The 18,673-nt window shown below is 41.2% G+C and overlaps 1 protein-coding gene across 1 annotated transcript in view; it reads right to left on the reverse strand.

Annotated features, from left to right (window-relative positions):
* Nucleotides 1-2,914: 2,914 nt before the first annotated feature.
* gsg1l (gsg1-like) overlaps nt 2,915-18,673 on the reverse strand; it is a 586,543-nt gene continuing 570,784 nt past the window's right edge. Inside the window, exon 5 of the mRNA XM_059979659.1 lies at nt 2,915-3,561. Within this exon, the coding sequence (XP_059835642.1) occupies nt 3,261-3,561 (301 nt within the window). The 3' untranslated portion in view covers nt 2,915-3,260. The remainder of the gene's footprint in view (nt 3,562-18,673) is intronic.

Raw genomic sequence — 18,673 nt, forward strand, 5'->3', positions numbered from 1 at the left:
GCTTTGATTATTTTGTCCATTTTTGTACATCACACTGAAAAAAAAATTACCTCAAAGCCACAGAAAGGATGCGGAATAGATTTATTGGAATTGCAGGAAGAATGATGGACTGCTGTTGCCTAGATAGATTATTCTCTCTGGAATAGAGGTTATGAGAAGATTTAATAGAAGTGTTCAAAACATTGAAGCTTTTGATCAAACACGCAATGGGAAACTGCTTCGTCAGGCAGGATCCACAGTAACCAGAGGCAGAGATTTGTAACTGAAGAGAATACTTTTCATGCAGTGAGTGTAGGGAGCTTCATCTCATGGAAGCAGATCCAACAAGCACTTTCAAAAAGAAAATTAATTTTAAAAATGTTATGCAGATTTGCAGGGCTTGGAGAGAGGAGTGAGGAAATGGGACTAGCTGGAATCCTCTTACGCAGGTTAATGCACTTTCTATAGATCAAATGGCTTTCTGTTGTGCTGCAATAATTTTGTGAAACAGTTTTCAAGCCTGCAAGGAAAGATCAGTGCAAAGGGACTAATTTATTAGATTGTTCATGGAGTGAGCCCAAGTACAGTGAAGTAAGTGCCCCCCCCCACCCATGCCATAAGTTTCTGAGATTTGGTGATATTACAAAGATGCTAAGCAAAACAAATCAAATTATCGATACCTTCTTCCCTCTGTGTATAGGAGATAGGACTTCCACAGGGCAAAATTTATGGAGCTTCATAAATATATTTAACATGAGCCTTTTTATGTAGTTTTTATGTTCACTGAGATATTAGGCAATAAGTATTTTAATGCTCAGATACAGCATTGGATCGTTTTAGGTGACATCTCTTGGACTACTTTAAGAGTGAAATTCCAGCCCCACTATTATAGTCAAGGGTTGTTTACATTGATGCAACTTCTTAAACAGCACCTGATATTTGTGTGACTTTTTTAACTGAATTAAAGACACTTACATCTATTGTATTAGTAGTAATCTTTCTCTGGGTCAGCACTGACTAAATTCATTCCTTAACGCTTCTGTATGCAAAACCAACCTTTGGTGTTAATTTAGTAACTGTTGATTTTTTTTAAAAAAAATGTTTATATGGGTTGGGCATTAATGGAGCAGGTGTAAAATGGGTTGGGATCTGTGGAGCAAGTCAAAGACTCAAATTTATTATCGGAGTATAAAACTCCGAGATTCTTCTTCACCAGATAGCCATGAAACCAAGAAAAAAAAACGCCGACACGATCATCAGCCCCCAAACCCCCCTCCCTTCAAGAACATTGGCACCCAAATACCACTCTACCCACACAAAGAAACAAACAAAAATGTAACAAGAACATTGATCCCCCAAACCCTCTCCTCCCCACACGAAATGAAAAAGACCATCATCCTTCAAATCCCTTCTCCCTGTACAAATAAACTAACAAAAAAACACAGCAAGGACATCAATACGCAGATCCCCTCCCCCTGCACAAAATCCCACAAGAACATTGACTCCCGAATTCCCCTCCCCCCACACAAAAAAGGAGGAAGAATGGGTGGACAACACGGAATGTAGTATAGCCATGTGTAAAATGGGAACCGGTAAATTGGATTGGGTGTAAAATGGGCTAAGTGTAAAAATGAGGTGAGATTAAAACAGCTTCTATAAAATGGATCAGTGCAAAACAGAGTTGGCAGGAAATTGGTCAGGTGTAAAGAGAGTGATGCACAAAATCGGCCTGCTGGTGTAAAATAGTGAGGGTTAAAATTAGACTGTCTGAAAGTGCAGAAATGATCTGGTGTAAAATTGGCTGGGTGTTGTAAAATGGGGCAGGTGTAAAATGGGTCATATGGCGCATCTGTTAAACAGGTCAACTGTAAAAAGGGGTGATTTTATTGGGGGTTTAGCAAGCTGGATTTAGAACTGTTGTGAGGTAAAAATGAATCAAATGTAAAGCATGTGCAGTGTGCAATGAGCCGGATGTAAAATTAACTCTGGCCAATTCACTCTTACATATTTTGCAGTAACAGCCAAGTATAATTTCATCAGTCCTCGCCAAATCGCCCTTCCTTGATTCAGTAACGTTATGAAATATGGAGGGGCGATACAGTACATATGTGGCTCGTCAGCAGCTAAGCGTCCTCCTTCCATGACGGCAGACTGTTGTCCACCAAGATTATTTGATAACTGTCTTTCCAGGGGAACATTACAAAGGTGTGGCAGAAATATGTAATTTATCAATTTGACAATCAAATGTAAGAACTGATCGAATACTCCAATTCCTAAGGAATTCCCCCCACATCTTAACTAAATTTCACAGGAGAACCATTGCGAGCACCCTGACAAGCTGCATCTCCATCCAGTATGGGAGCAGTTGAGCATCAAATCAGAAGTCCCTAAAAAGGTCCGTGTAAATCACAGGGGTCTCCCTACCATCCATCAGGGACATTTACCAGGAGCTCTTAGTATTATCAAGGATCCCTCCCATCCATCCAGCATCCCCTTTGTCTTTCTACCATCAGGAGACTCTGAGGCATAAAGACGAGAATGGTCGGGATGGGAAACAATTTCTTGCCTCAACCCATTGGGCTTCTGAACTCCTGGCTACTTCGCATTCCAGGTGTCACCAGTTAACCTGTTCAGTATCTGACAATACTTACATATTAATGCATAATTCATCTATAGATTTTATCCTTACTTTCCTAAATTATTGTATATTATATGTGTGTTATGTGTACTACTGTGCTTTACACCCTGGTTCACAGAAACGTCTCATTTGACGGTATACATGTACCTAGCTAAATGACAATAAACTTGATGACTTGAAATTGGAATTAAATCATTAGCAAATGAACATACCTTATTGGTGCATTAGCATCTAAAATTATAATGAAGATAAAACCAATATCAAGAATGGATTTAGGCATCAAGTGAACTAAGAGAATAAAGAAGATCGAATGTTTATTGAGGATATATAAGAAATGATGTACATTAAAAGCATATGATTAGGTTTTGGAACATATATTGATACATTTGGTTGAAAATAAATAATATCACATTAGAATAATATATTACATAGCCTTATTAAAAATATAAAAATGTTATTGTAAGCATTCTATACATCAATATATTGTCTTATTTCCCATTCATCAAATCATTTTAAACATCAAAACAGCTGATGTACACTGACAAAAGGGATAGTGCATTCTAATTGTTATATGCTTATTCAGTCGACATGTGGGAGTTTACTGTGAACATATTGTCTCCCAGGCCACAGCATCAGATAGAGTTTAACACTGGTCCTCGCCCAGTATCTCCGGGATCTCACTCAAGTCCATCGACGTCTCTGGCATCCGTGATTTACTCGTATTTGTGACAGGATCCGCAAAGACTTCGACTGAGCTGGAAATTGACTGGAGTGACCTTTCTCGGAAATAGTTGATGGCATCGCGGTCGATGAACATCTGCTCTTCCCTAAGGCTCTGCTCGTAGAGCTTGCGCTTATGCCTGAACTCGATGACAGTTTTTGTGTAGGAGTTCAGCGTGGTGACAGAGGCTGCCATGCAGCAGGTGAAGGATCCCCATGCGAGACTGTGGAGAGGAAAGAGACAGGAAATTAACCAAATTCTCTTCTGTGCCACATTATGCTTTTATTTATGACAAGATGAAATTTTGTCAGACGAAGGATAGGCTAACACCTGAGTTTGGTTCCAAGTGCTCTATGCCTGCATAAGCACAGCAACCTGCATTCTTCCAGTGGAACATTGCAAAATTATCCTTTCCCTTAAAGACTCTTAGACTGCTGAGGTAGCAGTTAATCACAAGAATGAAGCATGCTTTAGCATTAAAGGGGCTTAACCTTAACTGGAGCGATTGTTCTCTTTCTATTGCTAAAGGATTTGAGTGCAAGGGTAAGGATAGGGCCCTGGAGTGGTCACAACTGGGTACCGTGTACAATTTTGCTTTCCTCACCTAGAAAAGGATATATTTGCTATAGAGGTAATGCAGCAAAAATTCACGAGATTAGTTTCAGGGACGGTTAAACTGTCAAATGAGCAGGCTTCTGCTTTCTATAGTTTAGAAAACTATGAGGCCACATCGTTGCAGCGTACAGCATTTGCTGAGGTCCCCAAAGGATGGATTTAGGGAGGAGGGGCACTGGTCAAACAAGGACAGTGAAATTCATGCCTAAAGGGCAATTCCACCTCCAACAAGAGAGAACCTGTTGATATTCTGTGGCATTGCCATTGAGTCCACCACCAACCATTGGGCATTACTGTTCAGACATATAAATAATGTGATTACACAAGCAAGTCAGAGGTAGGTGGCCCACCACCAATGACTCAGCTCCTGACATTCCAAAACCTTTCCATCAGTTTCCATTTCTAGTCATGGTGGAATACTCTCCATTTACCCGGCTGCGTGCAGCTCCAATAACCCTCAAGGCAGTAAATATTATCCAACTTTCTTGAATGGCATCCTATCAAACCCTAAATATCCATTCTCTGCTGTGTGCCATCAACAAAAAAAAACACTAGAAAAGATCTCCTAGGCTGTTCTAACAGTACCTCCACAAACCACACACACGACATGCTGGAGGAACTCAGCAGGCCAGGCAGCGTTTATGGGAAAGAGTAAACAGTTGACGTTTCGGGCTGAGACCCCTCATCAGGACTTGCTGCTACCTCTGTGACCAGGAAGAATAAAAGCTGTAGTTGTTTGGCAATATCACCACCAACTGCACTTCCCTCCAATTCACACCACATCCTGACAGAGGATTCCAATTAACTGGGACTCACTGTGACCAGTAAATTCAGGCCCAATTAAGTGGCTCCTTCAACTAGCCAAACTTTCATAGAGATATTTAAAAATGTATAAACAAAACAAGCTACTGTTTGAGTAACAAATTATGTATGTAAATGAAATACAGAACAAATTAGAACACCAGCAGTACTTCTAAAATACTATTAAACTGAAGTTCCTTTTACAGTACCTTGAAAAAGTATTCGGGCCCCACAACTATTTTCACACTTTACTGTCTCATTTCCTGAACTTAAGTTATATTGAAGTAGGATTTTATTTTGAGCTAATCTACAAAATGTTGTGCATCATGTCAAATCAAAGAAAAATTCCAAAACCTGTTAACAATTTACTAAAAATTAAAAACCAAAATAGTGAGGCTGAAAAAGTATTCATCTCCTTTGCAATTACTATGCTAACTTTCCTCGGGTGTAATACTGTATATTACCTTACCAATTCGCCTAATTTGTTTTGTGCAGAAAATTGGAAGATCACCTGAATAAGTACCCCCTCTCCCTGTAAGGTCCAATAGGTTTTCAACAGGCCAAACTAAAATGAAGACAAAAAAGCATTCAGGATAAGTCAGGGAAATGATAATAGAGAAGTACAAACCTGGGGCAGGGCTCAAGACCATCTCAAAAGCACTGAACATACCTTGGAGCTCAGTGCAGTCCGTCGTAAAAAGGTGCAAATAAAATGAAACTGTGGCTGCACTGGCTGGTCAGACGGCCTCTCTAAACTTAGGCTCTGGAGAAAAATGGCATTTGTAATAAAGGCACCTACAGGCACTCAGTGAACTGCAGAAGTCAGTGCTTGTAACTGGAGATGGCTCGACAATCTCTAAAGCTTTGCACAGAAAGGGTATTTATGGAAGAGTAGCAAGGAAGAAGTCCTGGAAGAAAAAATATCCTTGCTTGTAAAGACTTTGCAAAGCATCACTTAAAAGATACTGCAAAGAGGTGGAAGAAGGTCTTGTGGTCGGATGAGACTAAAGTGGAACTCTCTGACCGCAACGCTAAGCGGTACATGTGGCATAAATCTAATTCTGCACATCAGCCAGGTTACACCATCCCTACTGTAATGTATGGTGGAGGTAGCATCATGCTATGGGGTGCTGAGGCCAGAATCAGATCAGTTATAGTCATACTGATCAGCAGAGACCTTGTAACCTCCTTTTGTTCTTATGTTTGTTGCTTTCCATGTATCAAATGCGTGCTAATGTTCAATTCTGACTTGCAGTCTCTGTCAGCTTCATATAAATTTGTAGTGGGAGAGGGTTCCATCTGGCCCGTTATGCCTCTTCTGAGGTTTTGAGGGAAGAGTTGCAATTTGCCTTCCGTCCCTGTGGACAATTACTCACAACAGAGTTGATCATTAGTGCTTCCGACAAGAATTAGTCATTGTAATGTTCACAGAGCGCTCTTTAACCCTTCAGCAGTGAATTCACATCACAAATTGCTGGATAAATAGCAGAACAATCACAGCGAGTGCAGAAGAGGACTGGGAGCAGCATGGAAATAATGGTTGATTAAAAATTTACTGTTGATTTTATTTGTAATTTAAATCCTTGACTGTCAAATGAAATACAACAGGAGTTTCTGCAGATGCTTCCACCTGACTTCACCTATCACCTTCTAGCTTGTCCTTCCCCCCCACCCCCCCCCCATATCTTTTTATTCTAGCATCTTGCCCCTTTCTTTCCAGTCCTGATGAAGGGTCTCGGCCCAAAACATCAACTCTTTATATCTATCAATGCTGTCTGACCTGCTGAGTTCCTCCAGCATTTTGTGTGAAGTATTAATGATGGTTAGTCTACTTAATTTCTATTCTGACGTTGTTTATTTGCATAAATATGTTGTTTTTTTTAATTTAAAAATTGCATATCACCTTTGCTGACAATAAATTAAACCAAACTTACTAAATTATTAAGGAACTCTATTAGGTTGTTCCCTCTAGCTAAAAATATCCATTTGACATAACACAGAGTAGTATAGAAATATAAATATATAATAAATATTGCATCAAGGACAAGTGATTCTTCGCCAAATTTCACACTGTATCTTGAGGCTTTGCAGAGGTCCTTGGAACCACATGTACTTTGTCTATGAAACGACTTCAGGAAGCATTTCAAAACACTCTCAAAGGAGAAGTTACAGTGTTTCAAGGACTGCCCCAACTTCATTCTATTCCAGCATTGTAAGTTTACAGGAATAAGTTTAACATTTGCAACATACACAGCAACTGTATTCAGAATCAGGTTTACTATCAGACACATTGTGAAGATTGTGGTTTTGTGGCAACGCTATAGTGCAATATATAAAAAATTACTATAAGTTACATGAGAAATACTGGACGAAGACAGCAAAACAGTGAGATAGTGCCCACGGGTTCCTGGACCGTTCAGAAATCTGATGGTGGAGGGGAAGAAGCTGCTCCTAAAACATTGAGTGTGGGTCTTCAGGTTCCTGTACCTCCTCCCTGGTGGTAGTAATGAGAAGAGGGCATGTCCTGGATGATGGTGCGTTATGATATCCAATGATAATCATAGATCTCTAAAAATCATTGCTCTTTCAATCCCTGTACATTTATACATCAGTACTTTTCTGTAACAGTCTAACGGGTTTAATTCTACAAACTCAGTCTTGCCACTTGTCATGGGATATTCTACGACTACAAAATGGTGTAAAAGTCTCAGGAGATTTTAATGTGGTGTAAGCAGTGGCTTATGTTATCATTTCCCACAGCTGTAAAATCTGATAATTGTCAAATTGATTTATTATTGTCACATGTCCCCAGGTATGTCAAAAACTTGTCTTGAATACCATCCATACAGATCAATTCATTACAATACTGCATTGAGGTACTGCAAGGTTAAAAAAAAAACAAAGTGTAGAATAAAGTTTTACTGTACAGAGAAAGTACAGTGCAGGTAGGCAATAAGGTGCAAGATCACTATGAGGTAGATTGTCAGGTCTTATCATACAAGAGAACCTTTCAATAACACTGGGACAGAAGGTGTCTTTGAGCCAGGTTGCATTTACTTCCAGGCTTTTATATTTTCTGCCTGATTGGGACGGGGTGTAAGAGAGAATGTCTGGGGTGGTTGGGTTCCTGGGCTATGCTGGTTTCTTTATTGAGGCAATGAGAAGTTTAGACAGAGTCCGTGGGGGGAGGGTGATGTGCTGAGCTGTGCTCACAACTCTTTGCAGCTTCCTGCAGTTGCCGTGCCAAGCCACGATGCATCTGGATAGTGTGCATCAGTAAAAATTGGTAAGTGCCACTGTGGACATGTCAAATTTCTTGAGTGTCTTGAGGAAGCAGAGGCACTTCCTTGGCAATGGCATGGATGTGGTTGGAACACTGCTGACGTTTACTCCTAGGAACTTAAAGCTCCCTACCTTCTTACCCTTGGCACCATTGATGCAGACAGGAGCATGCATGTCACCACTTAACAACCAGTTTGTTTGTTTTGTTGTCATTGAGGGAAAGGTTGTTGTCATGATGCCATGTCATTAGGCTCTCCATCTCTTTCCTGTTCTCTGCTGTATCATTATTTGAGATGTGGCTCACTTCATTGCAAGCTCATAGATGGAGTTCTAGCAGGATCTGACCGCACAGTCGTGAGTGTATAGGGGGTTGAGGACACAGCCTGGTGCAGCAACAGTTTTGAGAATAATCATGGCAGAAATGCTGCTGCCTATCCTTATTGATTGTGGTCCATTGTGAGGAAGTGAAAGATCCATTTGCAGAGGTAGGTGTTGAGTGCCAGGTTTAGGAGCTTGGGGGTGAGTTAGCTTGGAATTATAGTACTGACAGTGGAGTTGTAGTCAATAAACTAAAGACTAACAATTGTGTTCTCTGACATTTGGATCCAAAATTGTTGTGTTCTGTTCATTTGGGCTACGTAAAATGGCTGTGCACGGAGGTGGAAGAGGGGGCACTGGGTGAGAAAATGCCTGCTTTGTGTACTAAATGTGAACAGAGAGAGTAAAGTTAAACCAAAATAAAATCTTGCCTTTGTTGTTCGAACATTAACATAGGTAGCAGAGGATCCCACCGGCATTCGACAAGAGCAAACCTTATGAAAGCTGGAAAGATGAAACTGAATATTGAGTCGTGTTGATGAGTTTGAGAAGAAGCAGCAGGCCTGTGCAGAGCGAGAGAGGGAATCTTGGTGGAAGACTTGATGGTATGACTACACTAACAAATGCAGCTGACTCAGTTTTTCTGAAGGAAGAAATAGATCAGATTTACGAGGAATATTCAGACTTTGACAGAATTTCCAAAGCCAATTCTACAAATATGGCTGATTATACTATTGATTTTGAACAACAGTACAGTTGCATGTGTAAATACAAGATGGATCTTCCTGAAGCTTTCAAATTGTTGTATGCTACATGTCTAGACATGAAGTTCAGACAGCTGGTGATAACTGCATGTACGGAATATACGTTTGTACCTATAAAATTGGCACTGAGGATAATTTTTGGAGAAAAGGCCACTAAAACAAAGTCAAAATTAATTTGAATCAGGAAACAACGTATTTTACTGAGCAGAAAAGAGAATAGTATATGTAGCGCCCAGAATGACAAGACAAGGGCACAAATCCATTAAACAAGTATGGCAGAAGATCAAAGTGTGCTGTTAGAGTACATACCACTGGGCAAAAAACTGTCCTCACCGAACTGAAGAAAATAACAAATCTGAAAACATAGAGGAGTACCAGATAACATTGTCTGTGAAGGAATCACTTACTAATGCAGAGAGATCTGAGGCAGAGATTTTGATAATAGAATCTCTAGGATCTGCTGCTGTTGATAGCAGCATGCACAATCACAATGTGTGGAGAAAAATGATTTGAGAGCTATATAAGTGAACGAAACCAGAATGAAGTACATAAACTGGTGTACACAGACACACTCAGTAACAAAGTATTCAAATTTGGAGATGGGAAGATTGTACGTTCTACCAAAAGGGTGAAAATTCCTGCAAAAATAGGGCAGACAAATGTTGCATTGAAATGGAAGTGGTACCAGTGAACATTCCATTACTCTTCAATAAAACTTTTCAAAAGAAAGCAGGGGCAGTACTGGATACGGCAATTGCTAGACTTGTTTGGGAGGGTTTCAACAAATTTGGCATGGGGACAGAAATCAAAGTGATAGTGCTGAGGATGAGGTAGATGGTTTGTAAGCAAAAGCAGTGTGTGGTGAGACTCCTACCAAGGACAGGCTGATGATGGGGCAAAATTGCAGTCAAGAGGATGAGTTGCAATGTAGAAGGCAGACAAAATCGAAGAGAGTGAACACAGGACTGAAGGTGTTATATATGAATGCACACAGTATATGGAATAAACTGGATGAAGTTGTAGCACAGATACAGATTGGCACATATGTTGTTGTAGGTATCATTGAATCGTGGCTGAAGTATTATAGCTGGAAGCTTAACGTTCAAGGCTACACATTGTATCAAAAGGACAGGCAGGTAGAAAGAGGGGGTGGCGTGGCTCTGTTGGTAAAAAAATGAAATCAAATCATTGGAAAGAGGTGACATAGGGTTGGAAGGTGTTGAATCATTATGGGTAGAACTAAGGAACTACAAGGGTAAAAAGACCCTGACAGGAGTTATATACAGAAGCCCAAACAGTACTAAGGATGTGGTCTACAAATTCCAATGGGAGATAGAAAATGCATGCCAGAAGGGCAATGTTACAATAGTCATGCGTGATTTCAATACGCACGTAGATTGGGAAAATCAGATTGGTGCTGGATCACGAGGAGGAACTTCCAGAATGCCTAAGAAATGGCTTTTTGGAGCAGTCCATGGTTGAGTCTACTAGGGGATCATCTATTCTCTAGTGATAGCTGATCCCATAGTGGGACTGGGTGTCGAGCAATGAACCAGAATTGATTACAGAACTTGAGGTCCAAGAATCCTTAGGGGCAAATGATCAAATTCACCCTGAATTTTGAGGAGAAGCTAAAATCTGATGTATTAGTATTACTGTGAAGTAAAGGGAATTACAGAGGCATGAGAGAGGAGTTGGCCAGAATTGACTGGAAAAAACACTGGCAAGGATGACGGCAGAGCAGAAGTGGCTGGAATTTCTGTAAGCAATTTGGAAGGCAGAGGATACAGTATATACATCTAAAAGAGGAAGAAATATTCTAAAGGCAAGATGACACAACTGTAGCTAACAAGAGAAACATAGAAAACCTACAGCACAATGCAAGCCCTTCAGCCCACAATGCTGTGCCAAACATGTACTTACTTTAGAAATTACCTAGGGTTACCCATAGCCCTCTAATTTTCTAAGCTCCATGTACCTATCCAGGAGTCTCTTAAAAGACCCTATCGTATCCTCCTCCACCACCGTTGCTGTCAGCCTATTCCACGCATTCATCACGCTCTGCATAAAAAACTTACCTCTGACATCTCCTCTGTACCTGCTTTTAAGCATCCTAAAACCGTGCCCTCTCATGTTAGCCATTTCAGCGCTGGGAAAGCCTCTGACTATCCACACAATCAGTGCCTCTCATCATCTTATACACCTCTATCAGGTGTCCTCTCATCCTCCGCCGCTCCAAGGAGAAAAGGTCAAGTTCACACAACCTATTCTCATAAGGCATACTTCCCAATCCAGGCAACATCCATGTAAATCTGCTCTGCACCCTTTCTACAGTTTCTACATCCTTTCTGTAGTGAGGTGACCAGAACTGAGCTTTGTACTCCAAGTGGGATCTGACCAGGGTCCTATATAGCTACAACATTACCTCTCGGCTCCTAAATTCAATTCCACAATTGATGAAGGCCAATGCACTGTAAGCTTTCTTAACCAGAGTCAACCTGTGCAGCAGCTTTGCGAGTCCTATGGACTCGGACCCCGAGATCCCTCTGATCCTCTACACTGCCAAGTCTTACCATTAATATTATATTCTGCCATCATATTTGACCTACCAAAATGAACCATCTCACACTTATCTGGGTTGAACTCAATCTGCCACTTCTCAGCCCAGTTTTGCATCCAATCAATGTCCCGCTGTAACATCTGACAACATTCCACACTATCCACAAAACCCCAAACCTTTGTGTCATCAGCAAATCTTCAACCCTCCAATCCTCTGGAACCTCTCCTGTCCCCATTGATGATGCAAAGATCAATGCCAGAAGCTCAGCAGTCTCCTCCCTCACCTCTTACAATAGCCTGGGATACATCTCGTCCCGTCCCAGAGACTTATTCAACTTGATGCTTTCCAAAAGTTCCAGCACATTCTCTTTCTTAATGTCTACATGCTTAAGCTTTTCAATCTGCTGTAAGTCATCTTTACAATTGCAAAAATCCTTTTTCCGTAGTGAATACTGAAGCAAAGTATTCATTAAGTACCTCTGCTATCTCCTCCGGTTCCATACACACTTTCCCACTGTCACACTTCATTGGTCCTATTCTCTCATGTCTTATCCTCTTGTTCTTCACATACTTAGAACATAGAAACATTCTACTTATAGAATGCCTTGGGGATTTCTTTAATCCTGCTCACCAAGGTCTTCTCATGGCCCCTTTTCACACCAGATTTCATTTTTTAAGCTCCTTCCTGCTAGCCTTATAATCTTCTAGATCTCTATCATTATCAAGTTTTTCTGAACCTTTTGTAAACTTTTCTAGATTTTCAACAGCCTTTGTACACCGCAGTTCCTGTATCCACCAATCCTTTCCCCATCTCACTGGAGTGCACTTATGCAGAATGCCACTCAAATATCCTCTGAACATTTGCCACATTTTTGCCATACATTTCCCTGAGAACATCTGTTCCCAATTTATCCTTCCAATTTCCTGCCTGATAGCTTCATATTTCCCCTTACTACAATTAAACGCTTTCCTAACTTCAAACAACACACACAACTTGTGTGCGTTGCTTGAATTTCCAGCATCTGCAGATTTTCTCGTGTTTGCTTTCCTAACTTGTCTGTTCCTATTTCTCTCCAATGCTATGGTAAAGGAGATAGAATTGTGATCAGTATCTCCAAAATAAGTTAAAGTCAACAAAAAAGCCAAGAGAGAGCAGAAAACAGATCAAAAATTAAAGGGATGTTAGAGGATTCAAAAGCTTTTAAAAACCGACAGAAGGCAACTAAAAAGTCATTAAGTAGGAAAAGACAGAATATGAAAGTAAGCTAGCCAATAATATTAAAGAGGATATCAAAAGTTTCTTCAGATACATAAAGAGTAAAAGAGAGCTGAGAGTGGCTATCAGACCGCTGGAAAACGATGCTGGAGATGTAGTAATGAGGGACAAGGAAAGGGCAGGAGAACTCAATAAGTATTTTGCATCAGCTTTCATTGTGGAAGACACTAGCAGTATGGTGGAAGTTCCAGAGTGCCGGGGGCATGAAGTGTGTTGAAGTTGCTATTACAAGGGAAAAGGTTCTTGGGAAACTGAAGGTCTGAAAGCAGATAAGTCACCTGGGCCAGATGGTGTACACCCCAGCGTTCTGAAAGAGGTGGTTGAAGAAATTGTGGATATATTATTAATGATCTTTCATGAATCTCTAGGTTCTGGAATGGATCCAGAAGACTGGAAAATTGCAAATGTCACTTCACTCTACAAGAAGGGAGAGAGGCAGAAGAAAGAAATTATAGGCCGGTTAGTCTGGCCTCAATGATTGGCGAGATATTGGAGTTGATTATTAAGGAAGTGGTTTCGGGGTACTTGGAGGCACATGGTAAAATACGCAGCTGTCAGTGTGGTTTCCTCAAGGGAAAAACCTGCCTGACAAATCTGTTGGAATTCTTTGAAGAAATAACAAGCAGGATAGACAAAGGAGAATCGGCTGATATTATGTACTTGGATTTTCAGAAGGCCTTTGATAAGATGCCACGCATGAGGCTGCTTACTAAGCTATAAGCCCATGGTACTACAGGAAAGATTTTTGCATGAATAAAGCTGTTGCTGATTGGCAGGAGGTGAAGATTGAGAATAAAGGGAGCCTTTTCTGGTTGACTGCCAGTGACTAGTGGTGTTCCACAGGAGTCTGTGTTGGAACAGCTTCTTTCTACATTGTATGTCAATGACTTGGATGATGGAATTGATGGCTTTGTTGCAAAGTCTGAGGACGATATGAAAATAGGTGGAGAGGCAGGTAGTTCTGTGGAAGTAGTTAGACCACAGAAGGACTTAGAAAGATTAGGAGAATGGACAAAGAAATGGCAGATGGATTACAGTGTTGGGAAGTGTACAGTCATGCACTCTGGTAGAAGAAATAAAAGGGTAGATTATTTTCTAAATGGAGATAAAATTCATAAATCTGAGATGCAAAGGGACTTGGGAGTCCTTGTGCAGAACTCACTGAAGGTTAATTTATAGGTTTAGTCTATAGTGAGGAAGGCAAATGCAATGTTAGCATTCATTTCAAGAAGATTAGAATATAAAAGCAAGGATATAATGTTGAGGCTTTATTAAGCACTGGTGAGGCCTCACTTGGAGTATTGTGAGCAGTTTTGGGCCTCTTATCTTAGAAAGGATGTGCTGACAATGGAAAGGGTTCAAAGGAGGTTCACAAAGACGATTCCAGGATTGAACAGCTTGTCATATGAAGAGTGTTCGATGGCTGTAGGTCTGTACTTACTAGAATTCAGAAGAATGAGGGGTAACCTAATTGAAACCTACCGAACATTGAAAGGCCTTAATAGAATTGATGTGGAGAGGATGTTTCCAACTGTGGGAGAGTCTAGGTCAGGTGGACACAGCCTCAGAAAAGAGGGGGTGTACTTTTATAATGGAGATGAGGAGGAATTTCTTTAGCCAGAGAGTGGTGAATCTGTGGAATTCATTACCACAGGCAGGCGTGGAGGCCATTTTTACATATACTTAAGGCAGAGGTTGATAGATCCTTGATTGGTCAGGGTACAAAGGGATATAGGAGGAAAGCCGGAGATTGGGTCTGACAGGAAAAATAGATCAGCCAAGGTGAAATGGCAATGCAGGCTTGACAGGTTAAATGGCCTAATTCTGCTCCTATAACTTATGACCAAGCAACGATGTTTCAACAGCCAGTGTGTCTTCAGCTCACCAGCTCTGTACGTTACTGTGTGAACATTCTAGATAAAGACATTACTGAAAATCAATGTGACAATGAAGTCATAACTCACAGAGAAGATGAACCCAGATGACAAAAGTGTTGCTCAAGCTTCACAAGCAGTTTGGACACACTTTGCCTGGTTGACTTCAGAAACTGCTCAGGAGTCCCATGAACCAAATGCAGATTATTTTTCCATTCTAAAGCAGATAGTCGTCAGCTGTGAGACATGCCAGACATTCGGAAAGCCCAAGCCCAAGCCTGCGGTTGGTTTGCCACTAGCATTTACAATGGAACAGGAGCCGGAGACCAACATGAACTGGAGCAAGGAGTGCAGTGACACAAAAATGAAAAAGAATGTCCGGGTGTACATTGTCCACGTTTCCCTGACATTAAATGTACCCATTGAAACCTATTGAGTGTAGTATCTCCACATCATTGATGAATTCAGATGTTTCAGTGCTTAAGAGCACTGTAAACACAAAGATACCCTCAGAGATAGGAAAAAACTTCATCCATTCCTGGCCCACCTTGGAAAGTGTTTAGTGATCATGGTAGTGAATTTAATAATGGGGAATTCTGAGATATGGCAGAAAACTTTAACATTGAAACAAAGACAACAGCGGCATATAATCCTTGAAGTAATGGATTTCTTGAGCGACACATTCAGATGCTCAGTGAAATAATGCTGAAAGTAAAGAAAAGCAATGGCTGTGATTGGAACCCAGTCCTGGACTGGGTCCTTATGGTGAATAATACCATACATAATGTACATGACTATAGCCCGCATCTGTTGGTGTTTGGCCAGAATCCAAATCTTCCCTCTGTACAGGTTGACAGGCCACCTACTCTAGAGGGTACTACAAGTGAGTGAGTTGGGAAACACAATTCAGCACTGCATGAATTAAGGAAGGCTTTCACTGAAGCAGAGTGTTCAGAGAGAATTCGAAGAGCTTTGAGAGCACAGTCCTACAGATGAAATAGTGGACAAAGTGAATTACAAAGGAGCAGGCTGTACAGAATGGAAAGCTCCTGGAGTTGTCATTGGCCAGGATGGAGCTGTGGTATTCGCGTGACATGGAGGTACATGTGTGAGAATGCATTATTCTAGACTACATAGAGCACTTACCTGATACAGTGTCACATAGCACAGACAGGGATGAGGAGAGTGCAGTTGGGGACTCAACAGACTTACTTGGACAAAAGTCATCACAGGTGTAGAGACAACAAGGACATTTCAGTCTTAAAACAGGCAAACTGTGAGATTTGTAGAACAAGGCAATAGTATCTCATATAAAGCTGAAGTTTTAGGACAAGCAGGTAACGCCACTGGGAGAAACAAAAGTTGGTACAAGTTGAATGACCTCGAACCAGCCACAGTCACTACACGGTCAGTTGACATGTCACATGTAGACAGGCCTCATAATGAATCAAGTATAGATCTGGGTGGACCATCTGAGAAATTTAAGATGAAGATGGCCTAGTATCTAAGGTGTCATTTCAATCTGCAAAACAGGGTGAAATCAGTACTTGGAGAACTAATTGAATGTTTCAGGAAGTCAGAGGCACTGGCCAAAAGACAGGGTCTACAAGATGAGTGTCCACCATGAAAGAAACCCTGACAGGAATTACACCAAAAGCAAGCCTTGGCCTGGGGGCTAGAGGTTTTGAAGAACTGAACACAAAAGATCTCAAAAAAGACTCACCAACAAGTGCATCAGAGTCCCTCTGACAACTTCTCAGAGTGATAGGTCAAAATCATTGGTAACCCCATTGCACGGACATAAAATCCATATTCTTACAGGGAATGGAGCTGCCACATGACATTTCCATTCAACCCCTGCCTAAAGCCAGAAGTGAAGGGACACTGTGGAAACTCAGACAGTGGGTGTATAGTCTACTGGGTGCATTACTCTACTGGCATAAGAGAGTCAATGAAATAATGTTGAAAACAGGTGGAAAGATGGCCAAGTAGAACTAACTGTTTTTTACTGGCAAGGTTCAGAATGTCATGTGATTGGAATACTTGTAGATGAGTTCAGTTGGGGAGGTGCACAAACAACAGTCATCCCTCAGCTAAAGTCAGCCGTCCAGGTTAGACATGAGGAGCATGACAGATTCTGCTATGTAGGGATACATACTCTGTCCTTGCACCACTCACAAAATGCCGGAGGAACTCGACAGGCCAGGCAGTGTCTATGGAAAAGAGATGCTTCGGGTCAAGACCCTTCTTCAGGACTGGACAAAAAAGATGAGAAGTTAGAGCAAGAGGAAGAAGTACAAGGTTGCAGGTGATGGGTGACACTGGGAGAGGGGAAGAGTGAAGCAAAGAGCTGGGGGGCTAACAAGTGAAGGAGAAAAAGGGTTGGAGAAGGGGGAATCTGATAGGAAAGGGTAGGAGACCATGGAGAAAAGGGAAGAGCAGGGAGCAATAGAGGGAGGTGCTGGGCAGGTAAGGAGATAAGAGGGAAACAGGAATGGGTAAGGTGAAGTGGGGGGGGGATGCAATTACCGAAACATCCATGGTGGTGATGGAATAGTATAACTGCACCAAACAGTGGAACTAAATCAGGAATCTTCAGACAATGGAATCCTCACGTGCCACACAACGGGATGCACCCTTCAGTGACACTGACGTGGAGCAACTCAGCTTAGAGGTAGGTCAGATTCTATGTGTGGCAAGGTAGAGCAGACAGGACATCAAGTTTGATGCCTGTAGCTTTGTATCCAGTACAAATTTTACATGACGCAAACAAGACAATGTGCAGAATTCCATCTGAAAAAGTAGGCTTTAAGTTTCAACAGGCTGGAAAAGATGGTTCACTGAGGCTTGTTGTCTTCAGTGATGCCTCACTGGGTAATCTCCCTGATGGAGGGACTCAAGGGGATCATCTTATTGTACCAATGGGAGAAGAGGGAAGATTTTCACCTTTCTGTTGTCAGTTGCAGACAAAAAGGATCCGAAGTTGTACACAGTACGCTGGCAGAAGAGAATCTTGCAACGTCTGAAGGTATTGACACCACTGTTTTCCTGCCCACACCCTATTCTGAGCTTTTCCGTGGTGGCCCAAAGATACCGAATTACATGTCTACAAATAACATGTCACAGGCAACTACACTCCAGTTGATGCCATCAAATCCACCAAGTCAGTTACAGAGAAAAGTCTTCGTCTAGAGATAAGCAGCATCAAAGAACATGTCCACATACAGAAAACTGATCACCTGCTATGGTCAATTACAAAAGAACGAATAGCTGACTATCTCACAAAGGGAGCACCAGCTCTTGTGCTTCTGAAGGCACTTTAGTGAAGGCATTTGATACCTTAAGAACTATATTAACATCGAGGGTTAGAACTGGTCCCAATATCCTAAGTGAGGGTATAGGATATCTTAAGAAATACATCGGGCCTAACAACTAGAGATAAAAGTAAAACATCTAAACCCATGTACACTTCTTATGCACATTAAAAGGATGGGAGATTGTTGAGTTCTGTTCCTTTGGGCCATGTAGGCATTTAATTGGAATGTTCAATTCCCCTGTTATTGGGCATGCGCACCAAGGTAGAAGAGGGAATGCTGGGTAAGAAAATGGGAGCCTTGTATACTAAATGTGAGTGGAGAAGGAAATCTTGTCTTTGTTGCTTGAACATGAACTAAATTGCCTCCATTTTTAAATAGTTAATTTGAGAAGTTTACATAGAAGATACATAGAACTAATAATTGAGAATGTGTTTTATAAAATATGCTTTAATTCAATAATACACACCAGGGAAGGAGGGGTGGCTGAAGGAGAAGGAATTAAAAACTAGCTGATCATCCCTTCTTGTCA

Source organism: Hypanus sabinus, chromosome 9 (assembly GCF_030144855.1).
Source record: "Hypanus sabinus isolate sHypSab1 chromosome 9, sHypSab1.hap1, whole genome shotgun sequence".
NCBI lineage: Eukaryota > Metazoa > Chordata > Chondrichthyes > Myliobatiformes > Dasyatidae > Hypanus > Hypanus sabinus.